General features: G+C 46.2%; 1 protein-coding gene across 1 annotated transcript in view; it reads right to left on the reverse strand.

The window, feature by feature from the left end:
• The window catches only part of LOC146813792 (cap-specific mRNA (nucleoside-2'-O-)-methyltransferase 1-like), a 946,504-nt gene that overhangs the window by 881,217 nt on the left and 38,266 nt on the right, over positions 1-27,021 (reverse strand). Inside the window, exon 3 of the mRNA XM_085610255.1 lies at positions 19,767-19,777. Coding sequence (XP_085466381.1) covers positions 19,767-19,777 — 11 coding nt within the window. The remainder of the gene's footprint in view (positions 1-19,766; positions 19,778-27,021) is intronic.

The following is a 27,021-nucleotide window of genomic DNA, read 5'->3' on the forward strand; positions in this document are numbered from 1 at the left end:
ACCTCTGCTCTACTACGGAACTGTTACAAACTTCCGACTTCCTACATCCCAGAAGCCGTACCAACAACATTAAACTCGACGCAACTCAACATAGAGTGTTAGTACATAGATCAATACCAATCAATAATCAATAAGCTATATACAAGCAATAATCATCAAACCAAAACAATAACAAACCATCATTCTGCTACCAGTAAAACTGCTGCAGCGTGGAATGCAAAATCCGTCTATTTGTCACAGACCAATGATATCACGAACACACACATTCAATACATCCACTGGTGGGGCCCATAAAACCAACATTCACTCACCATCAATCTGTGTTTCCAGGAGGCGATTATCTTCCAAACGCTGAAATGAAAGGAAATACCTCTTTTTTTACCCTAATTAGCAACACATCTACCTTACCTTCCGTAACTCATTAGGCTCTAAATTTCTCCTTTGGTATTCCTCTCATGGGTTGGCCATGGATCTGCTAGTTACTGATTTGATAATTTCTAATTCTCTATTCACTCTTTAAATCTAAACATTTTCTATGAATAAACAACCCAACTCATTTGGTGTTTGATCAATTCAATCTTTATCTAAATAATGTGAATAAAATTATTAGTCAATCAAGCAGCTGACCATCATATTTACCTATTCTGGCTAATTATCGTCCTCTTAGTCAATTCAGTAGTCTCGTCAATCTATGCCCATCAAATTTGAAAGTTCAGTTTATCAGGGAATTGGGCATCCAAGCAGTCCGTCAAAGATTCAGGGAAGCAGCTGTCCTGCAGTGTCACCGTCCTCTCCGTCAGCATAACGTCAGGAAATAGGAAACAACTTCTTTACCTCTCTTTCTACCATAATTTATAGTAAAATCAATGTTAAAAGTATCGAAGTTTGGGCATCCGAGTTCGCTGATTGGACAATCAGGGATCATCCTTTTGGTTTCTCACGGAAGTGTCTTTTGGATTTTGACCTTTGTCAGTTCCGGTTCACATAACAGTCTTTGTTAAAATATTTGACTGATGTTTCAGGCTGTCCTTGGAGGGTACATGTTCATCTGGGGTCAGGTCCAGGCCACAGTTGCTAGCGGTGACGCATGCGCACTTCACCCGGAGCCTTGTGTAATGGAGCCGGTTTCGTCAGACACAGAAGTCAGCCATTTTGTGGCCACTCCAAATGGTTAACTTAAGCAAAGAAACACAAAAAAAGTAATTAATACATAGAAATGGCTAGTTAAATGTTATTCCCTCACTAATACCCATATGTGTGTGTATTTATCTAGCAAAAGCAACACTCAATGCGGGTTATACTCACTTTAAATAGCACAAATCACAGATACCCCACAAAAGCATCATATGTCATGCCATATTCTATTTTCTCGACTATAAATATGCGTACACATTTTAGTTCACGTATTAATTAGACCATGCAAATGCAAATCCCACGTGTAATTCATTATTAATAATGTTGGTTAGTAACCACAGCAAATCAATCAGTAAATTACTATTAGTTAATTAATCATTTAATATAAACATGCAAAATGAAGAGGGTATACAAAATTTTTTAGAATTACCCGCTCCAGCACAAGCACCAGGTTACACAGTCTGCTGTAGCAAGCTTGTCGTGTCAATTTGAATGGCCTCTCAGGGATGGCATAATACATGCTTCAGCCCATGGGAGGCCTCTGGAGTACCTATGCCATGGGTACATGGTGTACCATATACTAGGGACTTATAAGGGTACCCCAGTATCCAATCTGGAGTGTACCTAAAGTAAATGTATTGCAATTTACAGTAGAAAGCAGATAGACAGGGGTCCTGAATAGCAGGATCCCAGCCAGACAAGGCCAAAAACAGTGAGACATCAGCAAAAAGTGGGGGTAACTATCCTACTCTCCTACAGGATAGGCTCTGTAGCTAGCTGCTGGTCCAGAGGATGCCAAATGTCAACCCCTTCATTGCTGGAAGAGTAGGAACGCCAAAGGTTAGGGTGTACAAATAGCCAAAGAATGTTGCAGTATTGGGCACAATAAAACCACACAATTCAGTGAAGTAGTAACTGTTATTTTGAATTAAGAATAACACCTGTGAATAAACAAAAAATAAAAAAGACTAGATGGGGAAAGGGAGACTTAATACTACCTGGCAATACATGGATTTGCAGGGTCAGGTTTTTATCAGAGGCAAAAACTGGAAAGGCATAAGGCAGACGGACTCAGGGTGCCTGTTCACAAATTAAAATAGCAATACATAGAACTGTTTTCCCTCATTTTTGTATTTTTTATACGCACAACCTTTTTTTACTTTTGGAGCTGAAAGCCCCAAAATGCAAGGCACATCCTTGACATAATAGTCAATCACAAACTGCTAAGGTAGCAAGACAGACCCTCACTGTAGTAAGTGATGACCTGGTGTGGTAATCTTTTCATTTAGCTCAGTCTCATGCAAGGATAGCAACGTTTTGTATTTGACATAAGTATGAGGACACAAAGCCAGACGATTCAAATCCTTCTCTTCCAAAGAGGAATCATGGATAATCAGCCAGATGTTTTTTATCTTCTAAGCATGAGAAGGCCTAAAATGTCTATGCTCAGGCACTCTATCTACGAGTGCTCCTCAATCTAGGTACTCAGGAGACTTGAGTGTCTATACCGGTAGACTATTTTAAAAGCTTACGAGTATCAGTAACAATTCTCGATCCAGGCTCTGACTTATGCTGCCGCCTGTCCCAGTACTAAACATAGGCAGCTACTCTTACTTCTTCAGTGCACAGCCCAGCTTGGTTTCAGAATAACTTACAAAGGTGCAGGAGAAACTTTTTTCAAAATACACCCTGGTACACAGCCACTTCTCAGTGCTAAAAGAACTTAGCATCATCATTATATTAATTTTATTTCAGTTCAATGGACCAAAAAAGTGCACAGTGCAGAAAAGCATTATACATGCATAAAAAGATTCTAAAGACAAATCGCATCCAAATACCAATGGACGGTAAAAAAAGAAATACAATTCAGTCATAGAGCAACAATTGACAAATGCTGCCCCCCAATTAAGGCCAAGACCAGGAGACAAAAACCTCAATGAGAGAAACCTTATAAAAGTGCTCCTAAAGGGTTTGCTAAGTCACCCAAAATGTGTGTATAATTTACATTCCTTCATACCTTTAGTCTCTGTTTCAGGTTTAAAAAGCCATAAAATTCATCAAAGAATTAAAAGCACATAAGTCGAATATGTACACGTTAAGGTCCAGATTGGATTAAGAAGCTAATTAGTTCAAAAAGAAGATCTTAAGTGAGGCGTGGCCTAGTGAGCCAGCACGGCGGTCGCATTGTAGGCGAGCTCCGCCGAGCCCGCTGCTAAAATCCTTCATTTATCCTGCTTCGATGCTTTCTGCCACTGTGGAAACGCGGTGAGGGTGAGCTGCATGCTGCGGGTCCCTGACGGTGTCATCGATCAGTTCCGGGCGTGTTCCAGCCCGATCCGTCCAGGTGCGTGGCCGGTGGGCCCAGCGACGAGCCTGAGGTGGTGTGGAGTGACTGGGCCAGGCGCGCAAGAAACTGGAGCCAGGTGCTGCCATGCACTGTGGCGCCAGCGTCGCCCCCCGGCAGTGGACCCCCTATCCGTGTGGAGGTGGCGGCTTGTGTGGTGCCGATCGGCTGTGGCGGAGGGGGGCGAGCCGGCCTGGTGAGTTTGCGGAGCGAGCCTCCCCCCCTCCCCCTGCTCTCCTACTACGCTCTGCCTTCTCGGGCCCTGTGGGTCTGTTGCTCCGGTGGACTCTCTGGCCCGCTGTTCCTGGGGGTGTGTGTACCCCGCTTCTGTGGTCCTGCCCCCGCTTTGGTGGTCAGATCGGGCCACGATCAGGGGGAAGTGGCGGTGCTGTAACTGGAGGGCCTGTGGGCGATTCGACTGTCCTCAGTGCTGTGGGCCTCCAGGGTCTGCTCCGTGGAGATATCGGGCCCCGGTTGTGGTTCATTGCTTGAGTTGGAGTGGCGGGGGGGGCAGTGCTGGTGTGCCGCTGAGGAGGGGGTGAGGCAGCCCGGCGGACCTGCAGAGTGTCCTCCCTCCGTACCCTACCCCCACCAATATCTACAGCCCTCTGTTCTCAGGAGATCCATGGTCTCAGTGGGGCTCCCTGCTGGCCTATCCTGGGGGTGTGAGTGGATCCGTTCGCTGTTGCCCTGCCCCCGCTTCGGTGGTCGGTTCGGGCCATGCGCAGGTGGTGAGGAGCCTGCGGCGCCGCATCTTGGGGGTGCTTGTGGGGTTGTGGCCGGCATTCGTGTTGGGGGCGTCCGGCCTTGTGCTGTATCCTGTAATTTCTCCCCCCTCCTCCCTAAATGGTCTTGGCGGATATCCGGCAGTCATATCGGACCCTGTGCGTGATCCAGCGGAAAGGGGCAAAATTTACATATCCTTCCTACGTCACAGATCCGTCATAACGCTTACTCATTTACACACACATTCATTGGTGGGGCCCATAACACCAACACTCACACTTCTCACTTGTATCTGCACGCAGGAGGATGAGGAATCCGCTGGACATGTGGGGGGGGGGGGTACCTTATTACCTATAGAAAGAACTATTTACAGTATTTACATATTATACAACTGCACTTATAGAATCCTAACTTTAACATCAAGGCACTCAACGACTTGGTCGATGGACCAATTAGTTGGACGGGTTGATGGTGATTGTCAAGGCCAGCTTAACCTCACAACAACAATACATTGAATTGCATAATTAATTGACTCTAAAAGAATCACAAACACCTGAAATCATTTAAAAGATTTTATGTAATTAATTTGCATAAAGAAATTTCTCAATTATTCTCTCACTATTAATTTTCACTGAGCCTTGCCATTTATTCAGGACATAAATCAAGAAACTGTTTGATAAAAGTCATGAAGAGAAAATGTAGGTTTGCATTCATTTCATGATTCTCAAAAATGGTTAAAAATCAATCCTTGGTCATGTAACTGACAGAGGGTTCCAAAAATGAATATCAGTGAACCATAGTTAAAACATGCATTTAATTCTAAAGATTTCCTACACTAAAACCTTCCTACCCAGCACTAAAACCCCAACTTACTTAATTAACCCTTGGCCTCCTCGACGACTTCTCTCACCCAGGCTAGTGTCCCGCAACGATCTCGAACCTACAGGGGTGATCAGTGCGCAATCTGGCATAATTTCAAGCTCCCAGCATCTCTCCAAAGCAGCTTTTCTCCTCCGCCTTCTCTGACACTAAACCCCAATTTTGGTCTGATATTTATACTGTGTTTGCTGGCTCATTACCCTCAAATGTTTTAACTCTTGTCGTTTCCCTTACTCTGATTGGTCATGTCAATGCAGTTCTCAGCTCCCAGGATGTCCGTTCATAACAATGTAGTTCTCAGCTCAGGATGTCCATGAATAACAATGTAGTTCTCAACTCCCAGGATGTCCGTGAATAACTTTATGTTTGACAAGCTGATAGATACAAATTCAACTGTCCCACAGTTCATAAGCAGGCACTCAAAGGTTCATTGGCAGGGATTCAACTGTTCAGTGTCAGGGATTCAGCTGTTTCTACGTTGTCATCCTTTGGCAGGCATTCAACTGTTCTTCGTTGGCAGGCATTCAGCTTTTCTCGTGCTATCATTCTGGCTCTCAGCCACTCACTGGCATTCACACCAAATGGCCTCGAACATAGTCAGCTGGAGTTGCAAAGTTCAGTGGAGCACAAGGCATGCACGAGGTTCCTCCAGCCAGATGATGCAAGCATTCTCTTCTGTGCAGAACCGGGAAAACGAAGCCATCTTGGCCACCAGCCAAACTACGATAAACACACACAAAGAAAATGTGAATACACAGAAAATAAGTGTTTTCTGTCCCCCCATCCGCCAGGGCTAATATTTATCCCCTAAAAACTGTTACCTAGCGGAAAAGCATCACACTGCAAGCCATTAAAATAAAGCAAAAGCAGCATGTAATGCACAATGTACACTACATCATAGACATGCACTATTACACTACTTAAATGCGCAACATAGATTAAACATGCGTTTTACACCATTAATTAATATGTTAATCAAACCTGTTAATGCAGAGCATTTCCCACATGTAATGTGTTCGTTTGGTTAATACACAGCAAACAAAATTAATATATTACTTTGTTATGGGGGGGTGATTGGTCTGAACGGGGTACACACAAAATCTTCTGTACTTCGCTCCATCAATCCCCCCTTTGATGATTACATCATCACCAAATCCCAAACCACCCATTCATCCCACTAAATTGTATTCGATCAGACACTTCTTCTCAATAATTTTGTTAGTTCAGAAAATTCCTTTCTCATTTCCCTGGTTCTTGACAAAAATGTTATTTTTAGTTCTAAATCTGAAACTTACTTATCCTTGTGAAGTGCAGTCCTATCTACTTGTGCAACTATTTGTACATTGTTAACAGCACCATTAGTATAATGGTACAACATAAACACATCCTACACCCAAAGCAAAAATGTTATATCTATTTTTAGGACTGTCCATATCTGCTATGGTATCCAAGTTATCCTATAAATGAAATCTACTAAATATGTACTGTATGTACAAAGTGTGTTTTCACACTTGAATGACTTTCTGTCCTTTGCCCCTTCTTTAATTTTAACTACTTGGAAATGGTTCATGAAAAATCGTCTTTGTCTTGTGTGCTAAAACCTAGAAGTGTTTTCTGTAACACTGTTAGGGTGGCCTCAAGTCGTTTTCTCTGTCCTGCTCACTGTCATTGTCACTGTCCCTTTCCTTTCTTAAATCTACTTCTTCTAGCTTTTGTAAGACTATGTAAGTCCACTCAGGTGGCCTGTTCAATTTCTCCTGTTCCAACTTGTTTGTTATTTCAGAGATCTGGTCTTCAAGACCTGTTGTTCCTTTTCTCACTATCTTATATTTGAGTCTCTTTACTCCGTTGGGCCACATGTGTGAATCATCCTTATCCATAGGTTCACAGTCTGTTTCTTCTCTAATGTCAGACAAGATAACTGTCAGGATTTCTGAACCTTCTTCTGCCTTGCTTTCAGTCTCTGTGTCTGGTTGTATTTCACTTCCCCTTATCTTGAACTGTATGATGTCTGAGTCTTTTGTTCTCTCTTTTTCCTGTACTTGCCTCTGCTCTTGACTTTGTTCCTGTCCTAGTTCGGCAGTACCGTCTAAATCGTTGTCAGGTGAAAACTCGTTGAGTCTTACACCTTGCTGTACACTTGCAGAGTCTGTTGATCTAGTATCACCAGTTTCACAGTTTTCTTCACTTCTGTTAACAGCTTCTGGTTGCTCAGCACCTGATCCTGAACTTGTATCCGAAATCTGCAGTCCATTTCTCAGTGGCCTATCTTGTGGATCAGGTACATATGCTTCTCTCATTGCTCGTCCCACTGGTATCTTGTAGGGATTTAAACCTGTCCTTCTGTCAGGTATATTTCTCATAGTTATTGGAACTAGGGGCAAAGCATCCCGCCATTTCAAGTCAGTGGAATCACACATTTTTGCTAATTTGACTTTTATTGTGCCATTCACCTGCTCACCAACTCCTGAAGCTTCTGGACAATAGGCACAATGCAGTTTCTGTTTAGTCCTCAGTATTTTACAGATCAGACTGATAACTTCGTTGGCGAAATGAGTTTCCCTATCTGTGTGTGCCATGATACATGCGTGCAAAATGGGCAAACATACTGTCGGGCATAACAGCTCTTTCATCTTGGTAAACCCAAACATCATCCTCTTCTTTTTGTGTGCAACCTTCTTTTACCCATGTTTCCTTTTCCTCAACGCTTGCCTGATCCTGCAACTGCCTCACTTCTTTCAATGTTTCTACTGTGTTAGTAAGCATGAGATAGTGGGAAAAAGTGTCTTCCTTCGCCCGTGCCTGATTCAAAGAACAATTCTGTTTAGTGCAATAATTTGCCAATTCACCTGCAAACCAATTCCCTCTGGTAATATAGTCAGTTTCACATTTGTGAGCATCAGGAAATGCTAACAATTCCCTATCAACTATTCGTTTCTTCTTCTTTCTCCACCTGCTTCTCCATTTCTCAACATCCCTCCTTTTTCTCAGCCATATCAGCAATTTTGTAATTTTATCTCTTCTTCTGGTAGGGTTTAATTTTTCTATGCCTTTTTCTGTGAAATCTAGTCTATGTTGTTTCTGCAAATCCCTATATTTGGAGATATTCGCTCCTGTCTCGCTGGCAGCTTCTTCCAGTTTTTCCTGAAAATTCTTACTTTTCCAGGTACTGCTTTTACTCATAAAGAGTATCTCTTCATCCTGGTAACCTTTTAACCCAGTGTTTCCCAAACTGGGGTCCGAGGACCCCCAGGGGTCCGTGGCACATTCCCAGGGTGTCCGCAGGCAGCAGTTCTAAAAGCACTGCAAAGTTCCTTGTAAAATTAGCTGTTTTCAAGCAACTATAAAAGTGTCAAGAAAATGCCAGTGATTAATGTACCTGCTGGAGAGAGAGGAGAGTTTTTTCCAGTGGCAGCTTTGACTTATCTAATATAACACAGAGGGTTAATATGCCTACTGCAAAGAACGTATACAATGCATTTTAAAAAACAGTATTTTATGTGCATAGGTCAGTGGGTTACTGATTTTGTCACAGAGATTCTTTTGTCACTGTGCAATTTATAAGGGACAATCGTAATCTAGCACAGTGTCCTATAAACTGTCAAACAGCTGCTTGCAAACTGCATGGTAAAATTTAGCAACATATGTTTATTTCCAGTCTATCATTATACTGATACTGCTATGTTCCCACTTCCTGCACATGAACAATTTTGTAATGCCTTTTTGTCACTTCTATGTGTGCTGCCTAATGCAGCACACATGGAAGTTGCAAAACGTCATTTTTTATTAAAGATTGTTTATGTGCAGGAAGGGTCACCTTCCTGAACATAAACAATCAAAGGTGTTTTGCTTTTTCCGTTGGAAAAAGCAAAAACGAGGAAAAATATGGCATTTCTTCTTCCATCGCCAACTTAAGACCAGGTTTTTCATGGTCTTAATTTTGGTGCCATCTGTTATGTTATGTTATGTTATACAGGTTTTTGTATAGCGTGCGGCTACTCGAAAGAGTGTCCCGACGCTTTAACTAGCACGCTAATCGCAAAACACAACAGGGAAAATGAACAGAAACAGAAAAGAAGAGACCTGATAGGACCTGAAACTAAGAAGTGAAAAGCCAAGTTTTAAGCCCCTTCCTAAAGGCCAACAGGTTAGAGGTGCTGCGCAGGGACACAGGCAATTTATTCCACAGCTGAGGCGCTAAAAATTTAAAGGAGCGGCCACCGATGCGAGCTCTCTTCACGCGGGGCACTACCGCAAAAAACAGGGCTTCAGACCTAAGCGATCTGGCAGGACGATAAAAGGACAGCCTTTTCTGAAGATATTTTGCTCCAGATGTGTGCAAGGCTTTGTGTGCCAGGGTGAGAGATTTAAAAACTATCCGCTTCCGGACAGGAAGCCAGTGCAGAACCTCTAAAAGGCCCGAGGCTCTGGCACGGCGAGATAGTCCAAAAATAGCACGTGCTGCCGAATTCTGAACAACCTGTAATCGTTGAAGCAGGTATTCTGGCAGGCCGAGATAGAGAACGTTGGAATAGTCTATTCTCGAGCCTATCATCGCCTGCACCGTGATCTTCCTATGTTCCTCCGATAACAAGGGGAGGAACTTGCGAAGCATCCGGAGTAAGCCAAAGCAGGTCCCTGTGAGACCGATTACCTGCGAGCGTAGTGTGAGGCCATTGTCGATCTTAATCCCAAGGTTTTTCGCTACCTGGGACGAACTTGCTGGTGGAAACATGTTCTCAGGCCACCACACTTTCCAATCCGGGTCCGAGCTGCACCCAAAGAAGAGGACCTCGGATTTATCAGAGTTGCACTTGAGGCTGTTATGATGGAACCACTGGAACACAGCCTCAAGACAACCCTGGATCCTACCTCCATCGAAGTCCGCACCCCTCTCACAGGTGAAGAGGAGCTGGGTGTCATCAGCGTAAGAAATGATCTGGGCCCCGAAAGACTCCGCCAGGGCCGCCAGAGGGGACATGAAGATATTAAATAGAGTAGGGCTCAGGATTCTATTTAAGCTGACTTTGTAAATAGAGGGCAGCATCAAAATCAATGGGTGTTGGAGTGAAACTCCCACTGCCCACCTTTTTCATGCTAAGCATTGCGTGAAAGGGGGCCTTATTTACAAGGCAGCGTTAAGCCACAATAAGTGGCTTAACGCTGCCTTGTAAATAAGGCAAAGCCCCTATTGCCACAGGAACATCGCAAAATGTGACGTTCCCATGGCAATAGGGACTTGTAAATATGCCCCTAGAATCCTTAGTAATTTGAGTATTTGTTTTGTGTGCACACGTGCGTTTTTTAAATTCGAATTACTGTTTTAATGTTTGAAATTTAAATCCTACAAATTGCTTGGGGGTCCCCGACTTCCATTGGTGACTCAATGGGGGTCCTCAGAAGTCAAAAGTTTGGGAAACACTGTTTTAACCTGTTCATGCTTACCGTTCCAAAATGTAATTCTTCCATGTCTACCTTTTATTCTGCACTATCTATCTGTTGGCGTTCTGCACCTTTTCTATAGCCACTTATTCACTTGTCAGACCCAAAAAGACTTTGTTTAATCTTTCACTAGGTTTCGTTCCCTGAAACCATCCAGTCGGTTTTTCAGCCAGTAACTGAGTTCCAACCGTGTAAGTCGGAGCTTTTGTCAGATCTGTCGTTGTATCCAATCGGGACACACTAGGCTGTATATTCCTGACACTTTCAGAGAATAACTCTCTTCTAGGATCTGGTCTTGCCTCATTTAACGGTATGGTCAGTGAATTTTCTTTCTCTACCTCACTTTTGCAAACAGAAATTTCAGAATCTATATTCATCGGGACTGTTAAAGCTACCATATTCATAGGCAGTTCTTTCAGTTTTTCAGACAATTTTCGTGTCCTGACTGCTAACTCATTTTCTTCTTCTTCATGATTTGACCTATTTATCACTTGTGTTTCTTGCCAAATAATCGTACTGCTCATTGGAAGGAGTTCTGGCTTTGTTACTGTACTATTAATTTGAACAGATTCCTGTCTATTTATTGCACTATTCCCTATGGGGACTGGAACAGTTTGGAAAACTTTTGTAGTTTCTGCTGGCAGTACCTTTGGCACCACTGTCGCAAACTCCCCATGATATGGAGGTGGTCTGTTATGCAGAATGTCATCCAGCAACTCATCTTTGGTATTACTGTACCTACAGCCTGAAATCTGAACATGCTTCCTTTTCACCTCCTGTAGATCCTCCCATACTCCTGGCAGGAAACAAATCATTTGGTACATCCACCTGTTGCCATTTACATATTCTGTCCTCAATATTCTCATTCCGATATTTATCCAAACCAAAATCATAACCTCTTCCTGATCTGTGGCGTTCTTTCTCATACACTGCATTTTCCCAATCCATTAATGCTTCAAATTGCATAGGTCTAGGTTTAGGCTCAAGTTTCCCCATTGTTTCTCTCAATGAGCAAGCTTCTCCCTCATTCTGCTTATTATTTTCCTCAACTAAATCTGGTGGTTTCTTTTTCTTATCCAGTTTCCTTGCTAGGTCTGGTGGTTTCTTTTTCTTCTCATGTTTTCTTGTGCACTTGTGTCCTAATTTCTCAAACCCATTGCTTTAAAAAATATATTTTGTATCTGCAATGTGCAATTGCATTCCTGAAGAACACATTGTCTCATTTGCCTCTTCATTCATATGTACCCTGAAGCTTTTCTGAAATGTAAAACTTCCTGAAACATTAATTTCATATTTTTGAGCCAAATCGGACAGTCTACCATGTGTAGTTACTGCACATGTATGTGTTTCCTTACTAGGGAAATGAATTCTTGTTCCTGACACTGGTTCACATTTTCCTGATTTAAATAGCAAGCACTGTTAATTTCTTCATGCTCAAATGTTGAATTTAAAACACTAAGCTGTTTCTCTTTTTCGGGGTCTGGGTTAATTTGTTCCCCCATGCTTTCTATCTTTTTAATTACTGCTGCTTCCTCAAAGCAGGTTTGAAAAATCCCATTTTCAAATATATTTATTTTATCCTGGGCTGTGGGTGCTGTAAACACCATTTCCCCATCTTTCAATGCTTGGACTGTCTGGGGTAGTTTCTGTTCAATAATCTGTGAATTCTGAGTTTCTGAAATAAACCCTGACATATTTACTCCTTCTACAACTCTTTGAACCTTTTGAGTAGGGCCCATATTAATTTGGACAGTCACAATTTGTCTAGGCACTGTCTGTGCATCTGCAGCTTGTAGTTTTTTCACTGAATCAGTCACATTTAAAGCAGGAACACCTGGAGGTATCACTGTCAGTGCTGAATCAACAGGTAGTGGGTCAATCTGAAATGTCTGCACATTTCTCTCATTCTGCATTTCTCTCTGTTCAACAGAAGCAGTAGCCACTGTAGTTCTTGCTGGTACACTATTATCAGTATTTTCAATGGGAACCACATAAAGTGGCGGACACTCAGTTAACAATGCATCCATTATTTCATCCCCTGAATCATTATTTATTTGAAGCTTTTTATCATCATTAATTCCCTTCTCCTGCATCTGGTGCTTTACCTTTTTATCCTCACTTGCTGTCTTTTCCCACATGCTTAAGGCCTCAAATTGTGTAGCTCTAGATGATGTCTTTATTTCACATAACACTTCCCTTAATTTGTCAATAACTTGCAATTCAAAAGTACCATCTTTTGGAAACCTCAAAGGACCCTCTTTGTCAGTAATCGTGCACCATTGGTGAATTCACATACATGAATTTTGTCCCGAATTGGTAGACATAAAATGCACAGGTGTTCCTTCAGGAGCATCACCAATAAAAAACTAATTTTTCACTTTGCCTTCAAACAGCTTCTTTAAACCTTTAAACAATTCAATTTCTGCAATATTTTAATGCAATTTATTTTCTCCAATCCTGCCACAATTGACAGTTTCAGTCCGTTTAACTCCTGCTACTGACCCCTTCTTTACAAACAGGGCTCACTACACGCCCACTGTCTCGTCCAGTTGGTACGTCAGTTTTCCTCCTTCTACTAACCCTCCCTTTAGAAAATCTTACGGCAACCTTTTTCTGAGTTTCTTTAATCAAAATTCCATTAGTAACAACATAAAAACACCACCATTGTCTGTTTCGCTAAACCAAAGAAATAGTATTGACCTTTTACACAAGAATTCCGTATTTCTTGAGAGCAGCACTTACCTCTGCCCTTCCACGGAATTAATCCGTTCGCCGATAAAGTAGCACTTCCCTCTACTTTACCCTTCTAACAAGAAATGGCTAACCGTTTCTCTGGAGATAAAACACATGTGGAGACTACACTGCTCCTGAGAATTAAGGCCAGAGTTTCACGAGAAAACCGAGTGTTATTTCACTTACGCTCATTCATATGGAAAATGTAGTGCATTCGCACAAGAATTCTGTATTTCTCGAGAGCAGCGCTTACCTCTGCCCTCCCACAGAATTATTCTGTTTCGTTGATAAAGTAGCACTTCCCTCTACTTTACCCTTCTTACAAGCTATGGGGAGACCTGTTACCTTTCCTGTGCTAAGCGTAATCAGAGCTCAAAATTGACTCCTGTTCTTAAGGCTGAAATTTCACAGGTGGCCTTCGCTATCCATACACTACTTTCACACAGAAAATATCCCTACTGATAACACACGACGATGTTACCAATTCGAACCCAGACTCCAATCGTCACACGTTTTCCCCGTGTACCTACAGGGCAACAACACAATACACCGTGCGACTTCACTTGCCACACGTTTTCCCCGTGTACCTACAGGGCATCCAACTTCCTACATCCCAGAAGTCTTCAAAAACAACATAAAACGCGACGCAACTCAACATAGAATGTTAGACATAAATCAATAATCAATAAATCTGTCCTATGAAATTACCAATTTAATCCCCCCAAAAAAACCATCAAGTTAAAATGAGCAAAATGTCATCCACAGTCAAAACCCTTACTATTTTTCAACACCACAAAAACGTACTTGCAAGCACATTAACAACATTTCACAACCCTGTTAATACTCACACCACTCCAGCAATCTCCTTCTTGTATCACCTTTCCAGTACTGCTTTGTCAATCCTCATGTTCTGAGCACAGGAATCAGGAATCAGGACTTTCATCTAACTTGGGCAATTATTTTCTAGCGCTAGGCATTAAACTAACTATGCTCCTTTTGGTGATGGCACTAACCATCCACTGCTACCAGAAAAACTGATCCAGCAGAAAGGGGTGAAATTTACATATCCTCCCTACGTCACAGATCCGTCATCACGCTTACTCATTTACACACGCATTCATTTGTTGGGGCCCATAACACCAACACTCACACTTCTCACTCGTATCTGCACGCAGGAGGATGAGGAATCCGCTGGACATGTGGGGGGTACCTTATTACCTATAGAAAGAACTATTTACAGTATTTACACATCTGCACTTATAGAGTCCTCACTTTAACATCAAGGCACTCCACCACTTGGTCGATGGACCAATTAGTTGGACGGGTTGATGGTGATTGTCAAGACCAGCTTAACCTCACTACAACAATACATTGAATTGCATAATTAATTGACTCTAAAAGAATCACGAACACCTGAAATCATTTAAAAGATTTTATGCAATTAATTTGCTTAAAGACATTTATCATTTATTCTCTCACTATTAATTTTCACTGAGCATTGCCATTTATTCAGGACATAAATCAAGAAACTGTTTGATAAAAGTCATGAAGAGAAAATGTAGGTTTGCATTCATTTTATTATTCTCAAAAATAGTTAAAAATCAATCCTTGGTCATGTAACTGACAGAGGGTTCCAAGAATGAAGGATCAGTGAACCATAGTTAAAACATGCATTTAATTCTAAAGATTTCCTACACTAAAACCTTCGTACCCAGCACTAAAACCCCAACTTACTTAATTAACCCTTGACCTCCTCGACGACTTCTCTCACCCAGGCTAGTGTCCTGCAACGATCTCGAACCTAAAGGGGTCATCAGTGCGCAATCTGGCATAATTTCAAGCTCCCAGCATCTCTCCAAAGCAGCTTTTCTCCTCCGCCTTCTCCGACACTAAACCCCAATTTTGGTCTGATATTTATACTGTGTTTGCTGGCTCTCTACCTTCAAATGTTTCAACTCTTGCCGTTTCCCTTGCTCTGATTGGTCATGACAAGGCAGTTCTCAGCTCCCAGGATGTCCGTTCATAACAATGTAGTTCTCAGCTCCCAGGATGTCCTTGAATAACTTTATGTTTGACAAGCTGATAGATACAAATTCAAATGTCCCACAGTTCCTTAGCAGGTATTCAAAGGTTCATTGGCAGGGATTCAACTGTTCAGTGTCAGGGATTCAGCTGTTTCTACGTGGTCATTCTTTGGCAGGCATTCGACTATTCTTCTTTGGCAGGCATTCAGATGTTCTCGTGCTATCATTCTGGCTCTCAGCCACTCACCGGCATTCACACAAATGGTCAGATGGAGTTGCAAAGTTCAGTGGAGCACAAGGCATGCACGAGGTTCCTCCAGCCAGATGATGCAAGTATTTTCTACTGCGCAGAACCGGGAAAAACGAAGCCATCTTGAAACTGGCCATCAGCCAAACTACGATAAACACACACAAAGAAAATGTGAATACACAGAAAATAAGTGTTTTCTGACCCCCCACCCGCCATGGCCAATATATATCCCCTAAAAACTGTTACCTAGCGGAAAAGCATCACACTGCAAGCCAATAAAATGAAGCAAAAGCAGCATGTAATGCACAATGTACAATACAACATAGACATGCACTATTACACTACTTAAATGCGCAACATAGATTAAACATGCGTTTTACACCATTAATTGATATGTTACTCAAACCTGTTAATGCAGAGCATTTCCCACATGTAATGTGTGTGTTTGGTTAATACACAGCAAACAAAATTATATATTACTTTGTTATGGGGGGGGTGATTGGTCTGAACGGGGTACACACAATATCTTCTGTACTTCACTCCATTATGCGCATTTGGGGTGGGGTGAGTAGCTCTGGGTGTTGCACCGTGGCCTTGAGTGGCAGAGCTATCTCCGGCGGGGCCGTGGTCTCCCTCCCCCGCGCGCGCGAATTCCTCCCTGCCATAGGATTCGGCAGCCGGTTCGGGCCGCGTGTGGAGTGTGTGCGTGGGGGCTCCTACGAAATCCACGGCGGCCCGGTCGGGGTCCCACGATTAGTTGACCGGTGGCCTATCCCTGTGTGGTGCTGACGTGCCCTTACCGCATAGGGGTGGACTCACTGTGGCCTATCACTGGTGCTGTGCATACTGTGGAGCTGAGGATCTATCCGGGGCCGGAGTCCTAGTACCACTATGACAAGGGATAAGCACACGGTGGCTCGGCCAAGCAGAGCACCATGGAATGCTTCTCTGGTCCCGCGGCCTCGGCTGCGGGGCAGGAGGGTGCGTAGGGAGGAGTCCCAGACAATGCTGCCCTTCTGGAGGCAATTACGCAGTCCCACACGGCCCTTGAAACCAAAATTGGGGAGGTTGGTTCTGAGGTTCTACTCCTCTGTCAGGACTTGCGCAACGCTACAGAACGCATCACAGTGACTGAAAACAGTGTCTCTAGAGTGGAGGACTCGGTCAGTACTTTGCAAAAGAAGGTAGCATCATTGGAGAGCCTCACAAGGAACCTGGCATCCTGTGTTGAGGACGCGGAAGGGAGGACACGGAGAAGTAATCTGCACTTTGTGGGGTTCCCGGAGGGCTGTGAGGGGGAGGGGATATGGAACAGTTCTTGACCAAAAGGCTAATCAGTTGTCTTCCCCCAGATTCTATGTCTTACTGTTTTATCATTGAGAGGGCGCATCGGGCTCTCATGCAGAATCCGCCACTGGGAGCTCGACCACGACCGGTCATAGCGAAAATCATGATCGGGATGCCATCCTGAAACAAGCCCGCCTTAAGGAGCCATTGCATATCAATAACGCTCGTATCCTTATATTTCCGGAGTACACACGCCTGGTCCAGCAGAGTCGTCAGTCCTTTGCGGCGGCGAAGGCCCGTCTACGTGACCTAAAGCTGCCGTACGCTCTCCTATATCCTGCTAATCTGAGGGTGTTCTATCAGTCACGCACATTGTTTTTTTTATTCTCCTGAGGAAGTCTTCCATTGGACAGATGAGACAGTAAAGGTGCGTTCGCATACGCGGCCACTGCTGGAGTCTGACTCGTCAACAAGTGAATCCACCCGTAAGCCACCTAAACCTAAAGTTAAAGGACGCAGGCGCTCAGGTTCTAGATGCCGCTCGCAGTCCCATAGTAATGCCAGTAGATCGGCTTCAGTGTTCCGGTCGGTGACGCCGGCCTCGTGACCTATGCGGGCTTTCCCAGTGGCAAACATTTGTACATTCTTGTTTCAACTGTCGAAGCATATGATCAGGCTTCTATCCCCTGTTGGCCCTTGCGGTCCGGGGCAGTCCGGGTTTTCATGGGGGTGCTTAAGGGGATCCCTTGGCGGAGGAGGGCGGTGGCTCCCGTTGGGGTCACCATGCCTCCTTCACCGCAACAGGTACTTCAGCGTTTTTGAGGTATGGGGTGGGGGGTTGGGGTTTGTGGGGATGTCGTGGATCATTATTTGTGAGTTTTATATTTGTTCCTCAGATGTTTTTTGTTTTAATGGTCACGTTTTGGGGGATTGTTTTGATTTCACTGCACTGTCATATTGCTGCTATGTGCCGCTGTGTTCCTACATGCCACCACAGGTCCTGCTCATTGTGTTTATTGTTTCTCTGAATATCCACCCCTATAGTTAGCCCACAGCCTACGGCCGGATCCCTTATGATCGTGAGCTGGAATGTCAGGGGGCGTTGGATAAAGTCAAGAGGTGGGTGATCCTTCACCAGGCTAAGCGTTACCAGGCTGATGTTCTTATGCTGCAGGAGACACATTTATTGGGGGACCAAGACCCTTTGCGTACGGAGATATGGGTATTCCCAGGTTTTCCACTCTGGGTTCACAAGGGGTTCTCGGGGGTGGTGCTTCTCATCCATTGTAGGGTCCCATATGTTCATTCTAAGACGTGGGCAGACACCCAAGGGAGGTATGTTTTTATCCAAGGTTCTATCTATGAGGAACGGGTGGTGCTGGGTAGTGTCTACGCCCCTCCCCCCCTGTCCAGGACGTTGGCTGAACGCATTATGACTTTGTGGGCGTATGTTCCGGATGGGGTGGCAGCAGTGGGTGGTGACAGGAATGATGTAATGGATGGGGTTCGGGATAGGTGGTGGCGAGGGGGAACGCCAGCTACTGGCCAAACGACTAACCTATCCTCTTTGGTGTCGGGTCTGGGCTGGGTGGACTCCTGGCGACGGCAGCATGCAGAGGAGCAGGGTTACACTTATTTCTTGGCGGTGCAAGAATCGTTCTCACGGTTGTACTATGTCTTTGTACTGGTTGCGGTAGTTGGGAGGGTATCAGATGCGGAGATCCTCCCCGGTGGTCTGTCGGACCATTCCCCAGTCGCGCTGATGTTACGGTTCGGCCCTGTGAGGCCGTCTTTTCATTGGCGTCTTTCCCCCTGGGGATCATTTGGGACAGGCCATTGATCACTATCTAGTATCATTCATTCATTCATCTAGATATCAATGTGGGTTCGGTGGCGACTGCTGCGCCGCTGTGGGAAGCGATGAAGTCGACCATTCGGAGTGTGGGCATTTCCTACTGCTCAACGACGCTCGGAGGCCCACATGTTGGAATTGGAACGCGCAGGTGGAGGGGGGGGTGGCCTGGCGCATCAACAGTTGCTGGTGGCGAGGCAAATGCACGCCGGATCTATTACTGGATGAGGCTCAATTGGCATGGCTGGTGTCCCGTAGTAGGGTCTATCAGTGGGGCGATAAGTCCAGTAAATTGCTCCATCGACTGTGCCAGGGGGCGGTGAGCTCCCTGGTCCTACCTGGACTTTTGGGGCCGTATGGGAGGGCATTGGGTGAACCATTAGTTATAGCTGAGAGCTTCGCGCACTGTCCCTGTCAGAGGACATGGTCCGCCGCTTTCTCTCGGGTCTTCCGCCCCGGTCTCTCTCTGATGAGGCTCGGGCGACATTAGATCTCCCACTTACGGTGGAGGAACTGGGTACGGCGTTAGGTGACCTAAATTCCGGGAAAGCCCCAGGGCCCAATGGCTTCCCCTGTGAGTTCTTTAAGAGACATTTTTTCGAAATTGGGACCCTATCTCCTTCAGGTGGCGGAGGAGGCCACGATCTTGGCCAAGGTGTTGGCTACTCGCCTATGCTCCCATATCACCTCGCTGGCCCATTTGGACCAGGCGGGCTTCATGCCTCAGCGGGCAACACGGCACAATATTCGGCGGGCGCACATTGCCATAGACATGATTCGGATGCTGGAGGTGCCAGCGGCTCTCCTGTTGGCGGATATGGACAGGGCCTTTGATTCCCTCAGTTGGTCGAATCTTTTTGCGCTCCTGGATAATTTGAATTGGGCCCACGCTTCTTGGCCTATTTAAAACTTTTTTTGAATTGCGAACCTTGTCTCGTATGTCGCTTTCTCTTCCAGGTCGGTCGGCCATCTTTAAAATGGTCTCGTTGCCGCGGTTGCTTTATCAGCTGCAGAATCATCCATTCCCTGTTAGGCCCTCTTGGTTCCGCCGGGTTAATTCGGTCCTGGGACAGTTCCTTTGGGCAGGGAAAGCACCCAGGGTGGCGCTACGAACGTGTTTTCAGTCCACGTATTGTGGCGGGCGGGCCGCCTCGGATGTCCAGTCCTACTATGTGGCCTCGCAACTCCTGATATTGAACGAATGGTGGTATGGGGGCAGCTCTGATCTGGCATACGCGGTGGAGCATTACCGGATGGGTTCCTATTCCCTACACATGGTCCTATACTTGACTCCTATTCGCAGGACACTGCCGTCCGCCACAAGTGTAGTTTTCCAGTTGTGGAGGCAGGCCCTGCGCAGGATGGGGTGGTGGGGCAGGGTGACACAGGAGACTCCCCTTTGGTCTAATGGTAGGTTGCCACAACTGGCGGGTTTGGGGGGGTGACTGGGATAACATCGGGATCTCTATCCTAGGGAACGTTATGCGGGGCACGGTTCTAAAATCTTTTCAGGATCTCCAGCATGAATATCAGATGCCGAAAACGCAATTTTTCAAATACTTGCAGTTCAGACATGCCATTCTTCCCAGTGTTGCGGAGTTGGAGTCTCTTCCCGAGTTTAGTCCCGTTGAAGCCAAAGTATTTATGGGGGATCTGCAAGACCAAAACAGTTTCTAAGATATATCAAACCCTGGTGACAAATAGTCCCACTACGCTGGATAAACTTAGAGAGAGGTGGGAGGATGACCTGGGTCCGCTGGATGAGGAGGACTGGACGGAAGCGTTTGCGTCCCCTCGAGGAGCAGTGATAGCCATGCGCCTTCGGTTGATCCAATTTAATTATCTCCACGGTGTGTATTATACTCGCGTCCGGCTGTGGAGGGCGGGCTTGATAGAGACCCCAGTGTGCCTGTGGTGCAGCTCAGAGGATGGTACCCTGTTTCACACAATTTGGCAGTGCGTGGTGCTCGAAAGGTTCTGGCAAGGGGTTTTGGCCTGCCTTGCTGAGGTCTAGGGGTGGGAGCTCCCTTACTCCCCAAAATTGGTGCTGTTAGATATAATGGAGGGGGTGGGGGAATATTTATAAGAGCCATTTGATGATACTGGGCTTTACGCTGGCTAAACGGGACATTGCACAAAAGTGGAAGGCTGGGGCTCCACCTCTGCTCTCGGCATGGAAAAATGGTTTGGATTTAACATGGGTTTGGAGGTTCCCATTTTTCAGGCACGTGGCTGCCCGTTGAAGCATTTTAAGATCTGGAAGAGGTGGGCGGTATATCGTGGTTTGGACCTGGAGCCCACTGCTGTGAGGGATGTGGTACTTGAGGGATAAGATGGGCAGGAGTTATAATGTATATGCTAAAAGTCAACGCAATATGTTTTGTGTAATCTGTGGCAGGCTGTCTCTGGGTTACAGGGCTCTGCATTGTTTGTGGCAATTGACATAATAAAAATTGTTGTTAGAAAAAAAAAAGAGAGGATCTTAAAATAAGTTTGGTTACTTTCTTGACCCCATGCACATAGTATCGAAATCAAGTGCCACATCAGCATAGGCCTAGACTTTATCACCAAAGAAGCCCTCTTTTCTGATCAATGTGAAATATCCATCCCTTATCCTAGGAACCTTTTCCTAACACACCAATACTATTGTGTGGTGTAGATCGTATTTAAGTATTCTAAGGGTCTCTAGGTGGTTAGGAATCCCTAGGTTCCTGTAAATCTGTAATATCTATGTTTGTCTTACTCTTTTGTATGCCAGACAAAGTGTGCTTCGGTTTCTTCTGCTGTACCACAGGTGGGACAATTCCAATCTATTTCCCTCGACCAGGCACTAGTAAATGTGCGCAGGGGGAGCGAGCCATGCCTAAGCTGCAAATACAACTTCCTGGCTAGTGCTGGCTGGATCTCGTCCAGGAAAATATTGTATCTTTAAGTGTCTTTAATCTGTAAGAAATTCCTAGTTAAAATGCCCTCTGTTGAACCCTTCATAAGAGATGAAAGTCTAGAAGCCCTTGGAAATTGCCAGGAGGTCAGAGGAGTAAAAGGGGTTCTGACACTCTGTTATGAAAGATTCAGTACTGTTACCTCCATAGATTGTGCCCTCACAGAGATACATACATTCAGCACACACATTTGCTCTGCGCACTATTCAGTATTGAAGCCTTTCTGTATTGTGCCATGATGTGTTCTTTGCAAACACACACACTCACTATGCATGCGCTGCACAACACTTCATGTATCAGGTATCTGTACTCCTGAGGCACAGCCGGGAGCTCTGCTAGAAATTGGATCTTTTAAATACTTATGTAAATTGTTTTTAAAACTTGCGTACTTCTCCCTTACCTGTTAGGCTGGTTGGGGCATCTATCCGGTACCTAATTACCCGCGCAGCCTATCTGAACGCTGCCACGGGGTTGGGAATTCGCAAGCACCGCCATCAGCGACCCAGCCTGTTCACAGGCCACGCCCACTTCTCCAGGCCACGCCCCCCCTGATTATATAAAGCACCGACGCCCAGCCCTTCTAGTATCTGTACTCCTGAGGCACAGCCGGGAGCTCTGCTAGAAATTGGATCTTTTAAATACTTATGTAAATTGTTTTTAAAACTTGCGTACTTCTCCCTTACCTGTTAGGCTGGTTGGGGCATCTATCCGGTACCTAATTACCCGCGCAGCCGATCTGAACGCTGCCACGGGGTTGGGAATTCGCAAGCACCGCCATCAGCGACCCAGCCTGTTCACAGGCCACGCCCACTTCTCCAGGCCACGCCCCCCTGATTATATAAAGCACCGACGCCCAGCCCTTCTTAGTATCTGTACTCCTGAGGCACAGCCGGGAGCTCTGCTAGAAATTGGATCTTTTAAATACTTATGTAAATTGTTTTTAAAACTTGCGTACTTCTCCCTTACCTGTTAGGCTGGTTGGGGCATCTATCCGGTACCTAATTACCCGCGCAGCCGATCTGAACGCTGCCACGGGGTTGGGAATTCGCAAGCACCGCCATCAGCGACCCAGCCTGTTCACAGGCCACGCCCACTTCTCCAGGCCACGCCCCCCCTGATTATATAAAGCACCGACGCCCAGCCCTTCTTAGTATCTGTACTCCTGAGGCACAGCCGGGAGCTCTGCTAGAAATTGGATCTTTTAAATACTTATGTAAATTGTTTTTAAAACTTGCGTACTTCTCCCTTACCTGTTAGGCTGGTTGGGGCATCTATCCGGTACCTAATTACCCGCGCAGCCGATCTGAACGCTGCCACGGGGTTGGGAATTCGCAAGCACCGCCATCAGCGACCCAGCCTGTTCACAGGCCACGCCCACTTCTCCAGGCCACGCCCCCCCTGATTATATAAAGCACCGACGCCCAGCCCTTCTTAGTATCTGTACTCCTGAGGCACAGCCGGGAGCTCTGCTAGAAATTGGATCCTTTAAATACTTATGTAAATTGTTTTTAAAACTTGCGTACTTCTCCCTTACCTGTTAGGCTGGTTGGGGCATCTATCCGGTACCTAATTACCCGCGCAGCCGATCTGAACGCTGCCACGGGGTTGGGAATTCGCAAGCACCGCCATCAGCGACCCAGCCTGTTCACAGGCCACGCCCACTTCTCCAGGCCACGACCCCCTGATTATATAAAGCACCGACGCCCAGCCCTTCTTAGTATCTGTACTCCTGAGGCACAGCCGGGAGCTCTGCTAGAAATTGGATCTTTTAAATACTTATGTAAATTGTTTTTAAAACTTGCGTACTTCTCCCTTACCTGTTAGGCTGGTTGGGGCATCTATCCGGTACCTAATTACCCGCGCAGCCGATCTGAACGCTGCCACGGGGTTGGGAATTCGCAAGCACCGCCATCAGCGACCCAGCCTGTTCACAGGCCACGCCCACTTCTCCAGGCCACGACCCCCTGATTATATAAAGCACCGACGCCCAGCCCTTCTTAGTATCTGTACTCCTGAGGCACAGCCGGGAGCTCTGCTAGAAATTGGATCTTTTAAATACTTATGTAAATTGTTTTTAAAACTTGCGTACTTCTCCCTTACCTGTTAGGCTGGTTGGGGCATCTATCCGGTACCTAATTACCCGCGCAGCCGATCTGAACGCTGCCACGGGGTTGGGAATTCGCAAGCACCGCCATCAGCGACCCAGCCTGTTCACAGGCCACGCCCACTTCTCCAGGCCACACCCCCCTACGTCCTCTTCCCGCATAAAACTATGCACAGTACTCGGACGCGCAGCGGACGGGCGCAGCGGGCGCGCCGTCAGCGCGCCGAAGGCGCGCCAAAGGCAAGCCCATCTGGGCCCGTCCGGGCCCAGCCGGACCCAGGCCCAGGAACTCTGCCGGATTTGTTGCAGGATCGCCTGGTGTACACAAGTGACATGCTTCGGGCCCTTCACCAGAAAAAATCTCAGGACTGCCACTACGTCCATGCCGAAGGTAAACCCTTTATCAATTGTGCACGTTGTAACTCAGCCGAATACGGCCCGGGAAAGCCGGGACTACAGATGGGCCTCCTTAACTGCCGCTCACTCCCTAAGCATGCGCACGAAATCAATTTGCTGATACAGGATCATGGCCTGGTCGCTCTGTTTCTCACAGAAACCTGGCTCTCCACCAGCACGGACTCGGACATTGTCAATGCCCTACCCCCAGGCTATCTCATTCAAACCTTACATAGACCTAAGGGGAGAGGAGGAGGGCTGGCAATCATCTACAGAGAACATCTTGCCTGTAGGATTAGCAATGCCAATATTGAAGATTGCGAAAGCTGCTACTTTGTCCTTCAAATTTCCCCGGCACACTCCCTTTCAGGACTGTGGCTCTACCGCCCTCCGGGGACACCAGGGAATTTCCTCAACGCCCTCACTGACACGGCGTCACAATCAGTTTCCTCCACCTCGAACTTTCTCGTCGTGGGCGATCTCAAACTTCATCTTAATGACCCCACAGATTCTTCAGCTTCGGATCTTCTTCAGGACCTTAGGTCTTTCAATATCCGATTGATTAACAACGAACCTACCCATGACAAGGGTCACCTTTTGGACCCCGTCCTGACCAACATCAGGGATATCACCTCGGGTCCCCCCATCCCTCTCCCTTGGTCAGATCACTTCCTTGTTCCCTTTTTCTGGCACCTTACCAATGCACTCCCCCAACCCCCCAAAATCCGAGTGACAGACCGTTGTTGGCACAAGCTTGAACTGGTGGAATGGGCCAGTTTGCTCTCTGATTCTACACCTATCCTCTCCACGGACCCGGTCACGGCCGACGAACAGTTCAATTTTTGGCTCACATCCTCACTGGACAAACTCCTCCCCAAAACTATCACCCTTAAACATACCAAAAGAGTGACTCCTGCCCCCTGGTATACTCCGGCACTCAAATCCCTTCGACAGGAATGTAAGAGAACAGAACGCTCCTGGAGAAAGGATAAATCTAATGAAAAGAAGGCTGCTTATCACACCGCCTTACAAAACTATAAAACCACCCTCCGCAATACCAAAACTCTATTCTTCCAAGAAAGAATAGAACAATCCGCTAGCTCCAGTAAGGAATCTTTCACCATCTTAAACAAACTCCTCAAAATCCCGGACCCGAGACCGAGAGACCCCCCAAACCCCAAAGGTGATGAGGAAAAGTGCTACAAGTTAGAGAATTTCTTCAAGGAGAAAATCCCAAAAATCCGGGACTCTATTCCATCCATAAGTCCGAGCGAGGAAAAAGAAGCCTACAACTTTCCTACCCCCCCATGTCTCACTTCCTGGGGACAAGTGACGGCAGATGAGGTTAAAGATACGCTGAACATCATTAAAAGCGGGTCTCCCAGGGATCCGGCCCCCTTACGTATTCTCAAAAAGGTAGCACCCGTGATCGTTCCCCCCCTTACCCACCTTATTAACGCCTCCCTTCAACAAGGAGTCGTCCCTCCCAGCTGGAAGGCGGCAGTCGTCAAGGCACTTTTAAAAAAACCCTCCCTTGACCCTGCCGACCTAGCAAATTACAGACCAATCTCCCTCCTCCCGGGAACTAGTAAGATCGCGGAAAAGCTTGTGAACAGAAAACTTTCACAATTTCTGGAGAACAACAACCGTCTAAAAAGTTCGCAGACGGGATTCCGCCCCGGGCAGGGCACCGACATCGCCCTCCTCATGGCGGTGGAAGAGGCCAGAACACTCCTAGACGAAGGAGGATCAGTGGCAGTGATCCTCCTCGACCTGAGTGCGGCCTTTGACACCGTCAATCACCAACTTCTTATCCAACGACTCATGAGTGTCGGTGTTGAAGGAACTGCCCTGTCCTGGCTATCGTCCTTTCTGAGTCAACGCTCCTTTCAAATCTGGGAGAATAACACCCGCTCCTCCGACACTCCCCTCCAATGTGGCGTGCCTCAGGGCTCCTCCCTTAGCCCCACATTATTTAACATCTACATGTCCCCATTGGAGGAGGTTGTTACTCCGTTCGGAGTGAGCATCGTTAGTTATGCTGACGACACACAGTTAGTGGTGTCCCTTTCACATCCCAGACAACAACCTGCGGACCTGTACAACTGTCTGACACAGATACAAGGATGGATGAACAGATCGTCTCTGAAACTTAACGGTTCAAAGACTGACATTCTCCTCCTTGGTCAAAAGGGACCCTCTCCACTACAAAACATCTGGCCACCCAGCTTAGGCCCGCCCCCAGACCCGAAACCAGAGGTAAAAAGCCTGGGTGTTTGGCTAGATAAGGACCTCTCATTCGTAACACAAGCAAAAAAGGTAGCCGGGACGTGCTTTGGGCTGCTTAGGTCAATTTGAAAGATCTTGCCCCTGCTCCCTCACAAATCCCAGAAACTGTTGATTCAAGGCCTGATACTCTCCAGGCTCGACTTTAGTAATTCCATCTACTTAGGGGCCCCAGAGGCAACCATGAACAAACTACAAAGGGTCCAAAATGCAGCTGCCCGGATCCTCACTAACACCCCTGCCAGAGCTTCGGTCAAACCAGCTCTGAAGCGTCTCCACTGGCTCCCGGTGAGAGAACGTGTGATGTTCAAGGCCCTCTGCCTGGCACATAGACTGCTTCAAAACAATGGCCCCCCAAGCCTGGAAAAATTTATCAAACCCTACAAAGCTCCTAGATCCCTCCGTTCCGATCAGGAACATCTTATCGTCACTCCCAGAGTGAAGAAGGCACGAACAGGAGGAAGACGCTTCTCGGTTCACACCGCACGTCTCTGGAACGCCCTACCTCACCTCCTGAGAACTGAACCTAATTACCTACGGTTCAGGAAGCAATTGAAAACCCACCTTTTCCCTTAACCGACCTCCCTCCCTGCCTCCGCTGACTCCCCAGTTGTACTGATCT

Source organism: Triturus cristatus, chromosome 6 (assembly GCF_964204655.1).
Source record: "Triturus cristatus chromosome 6, aTriCri1.1, whole genome shotgun sequence".
Classification (NCBI taxonomy): domain Eukaryota; kingdom Metazoa; phylum Chordata; class Amphibia; order Caudata; family Salamandridae; genus Triturus; species Triturus cristatus.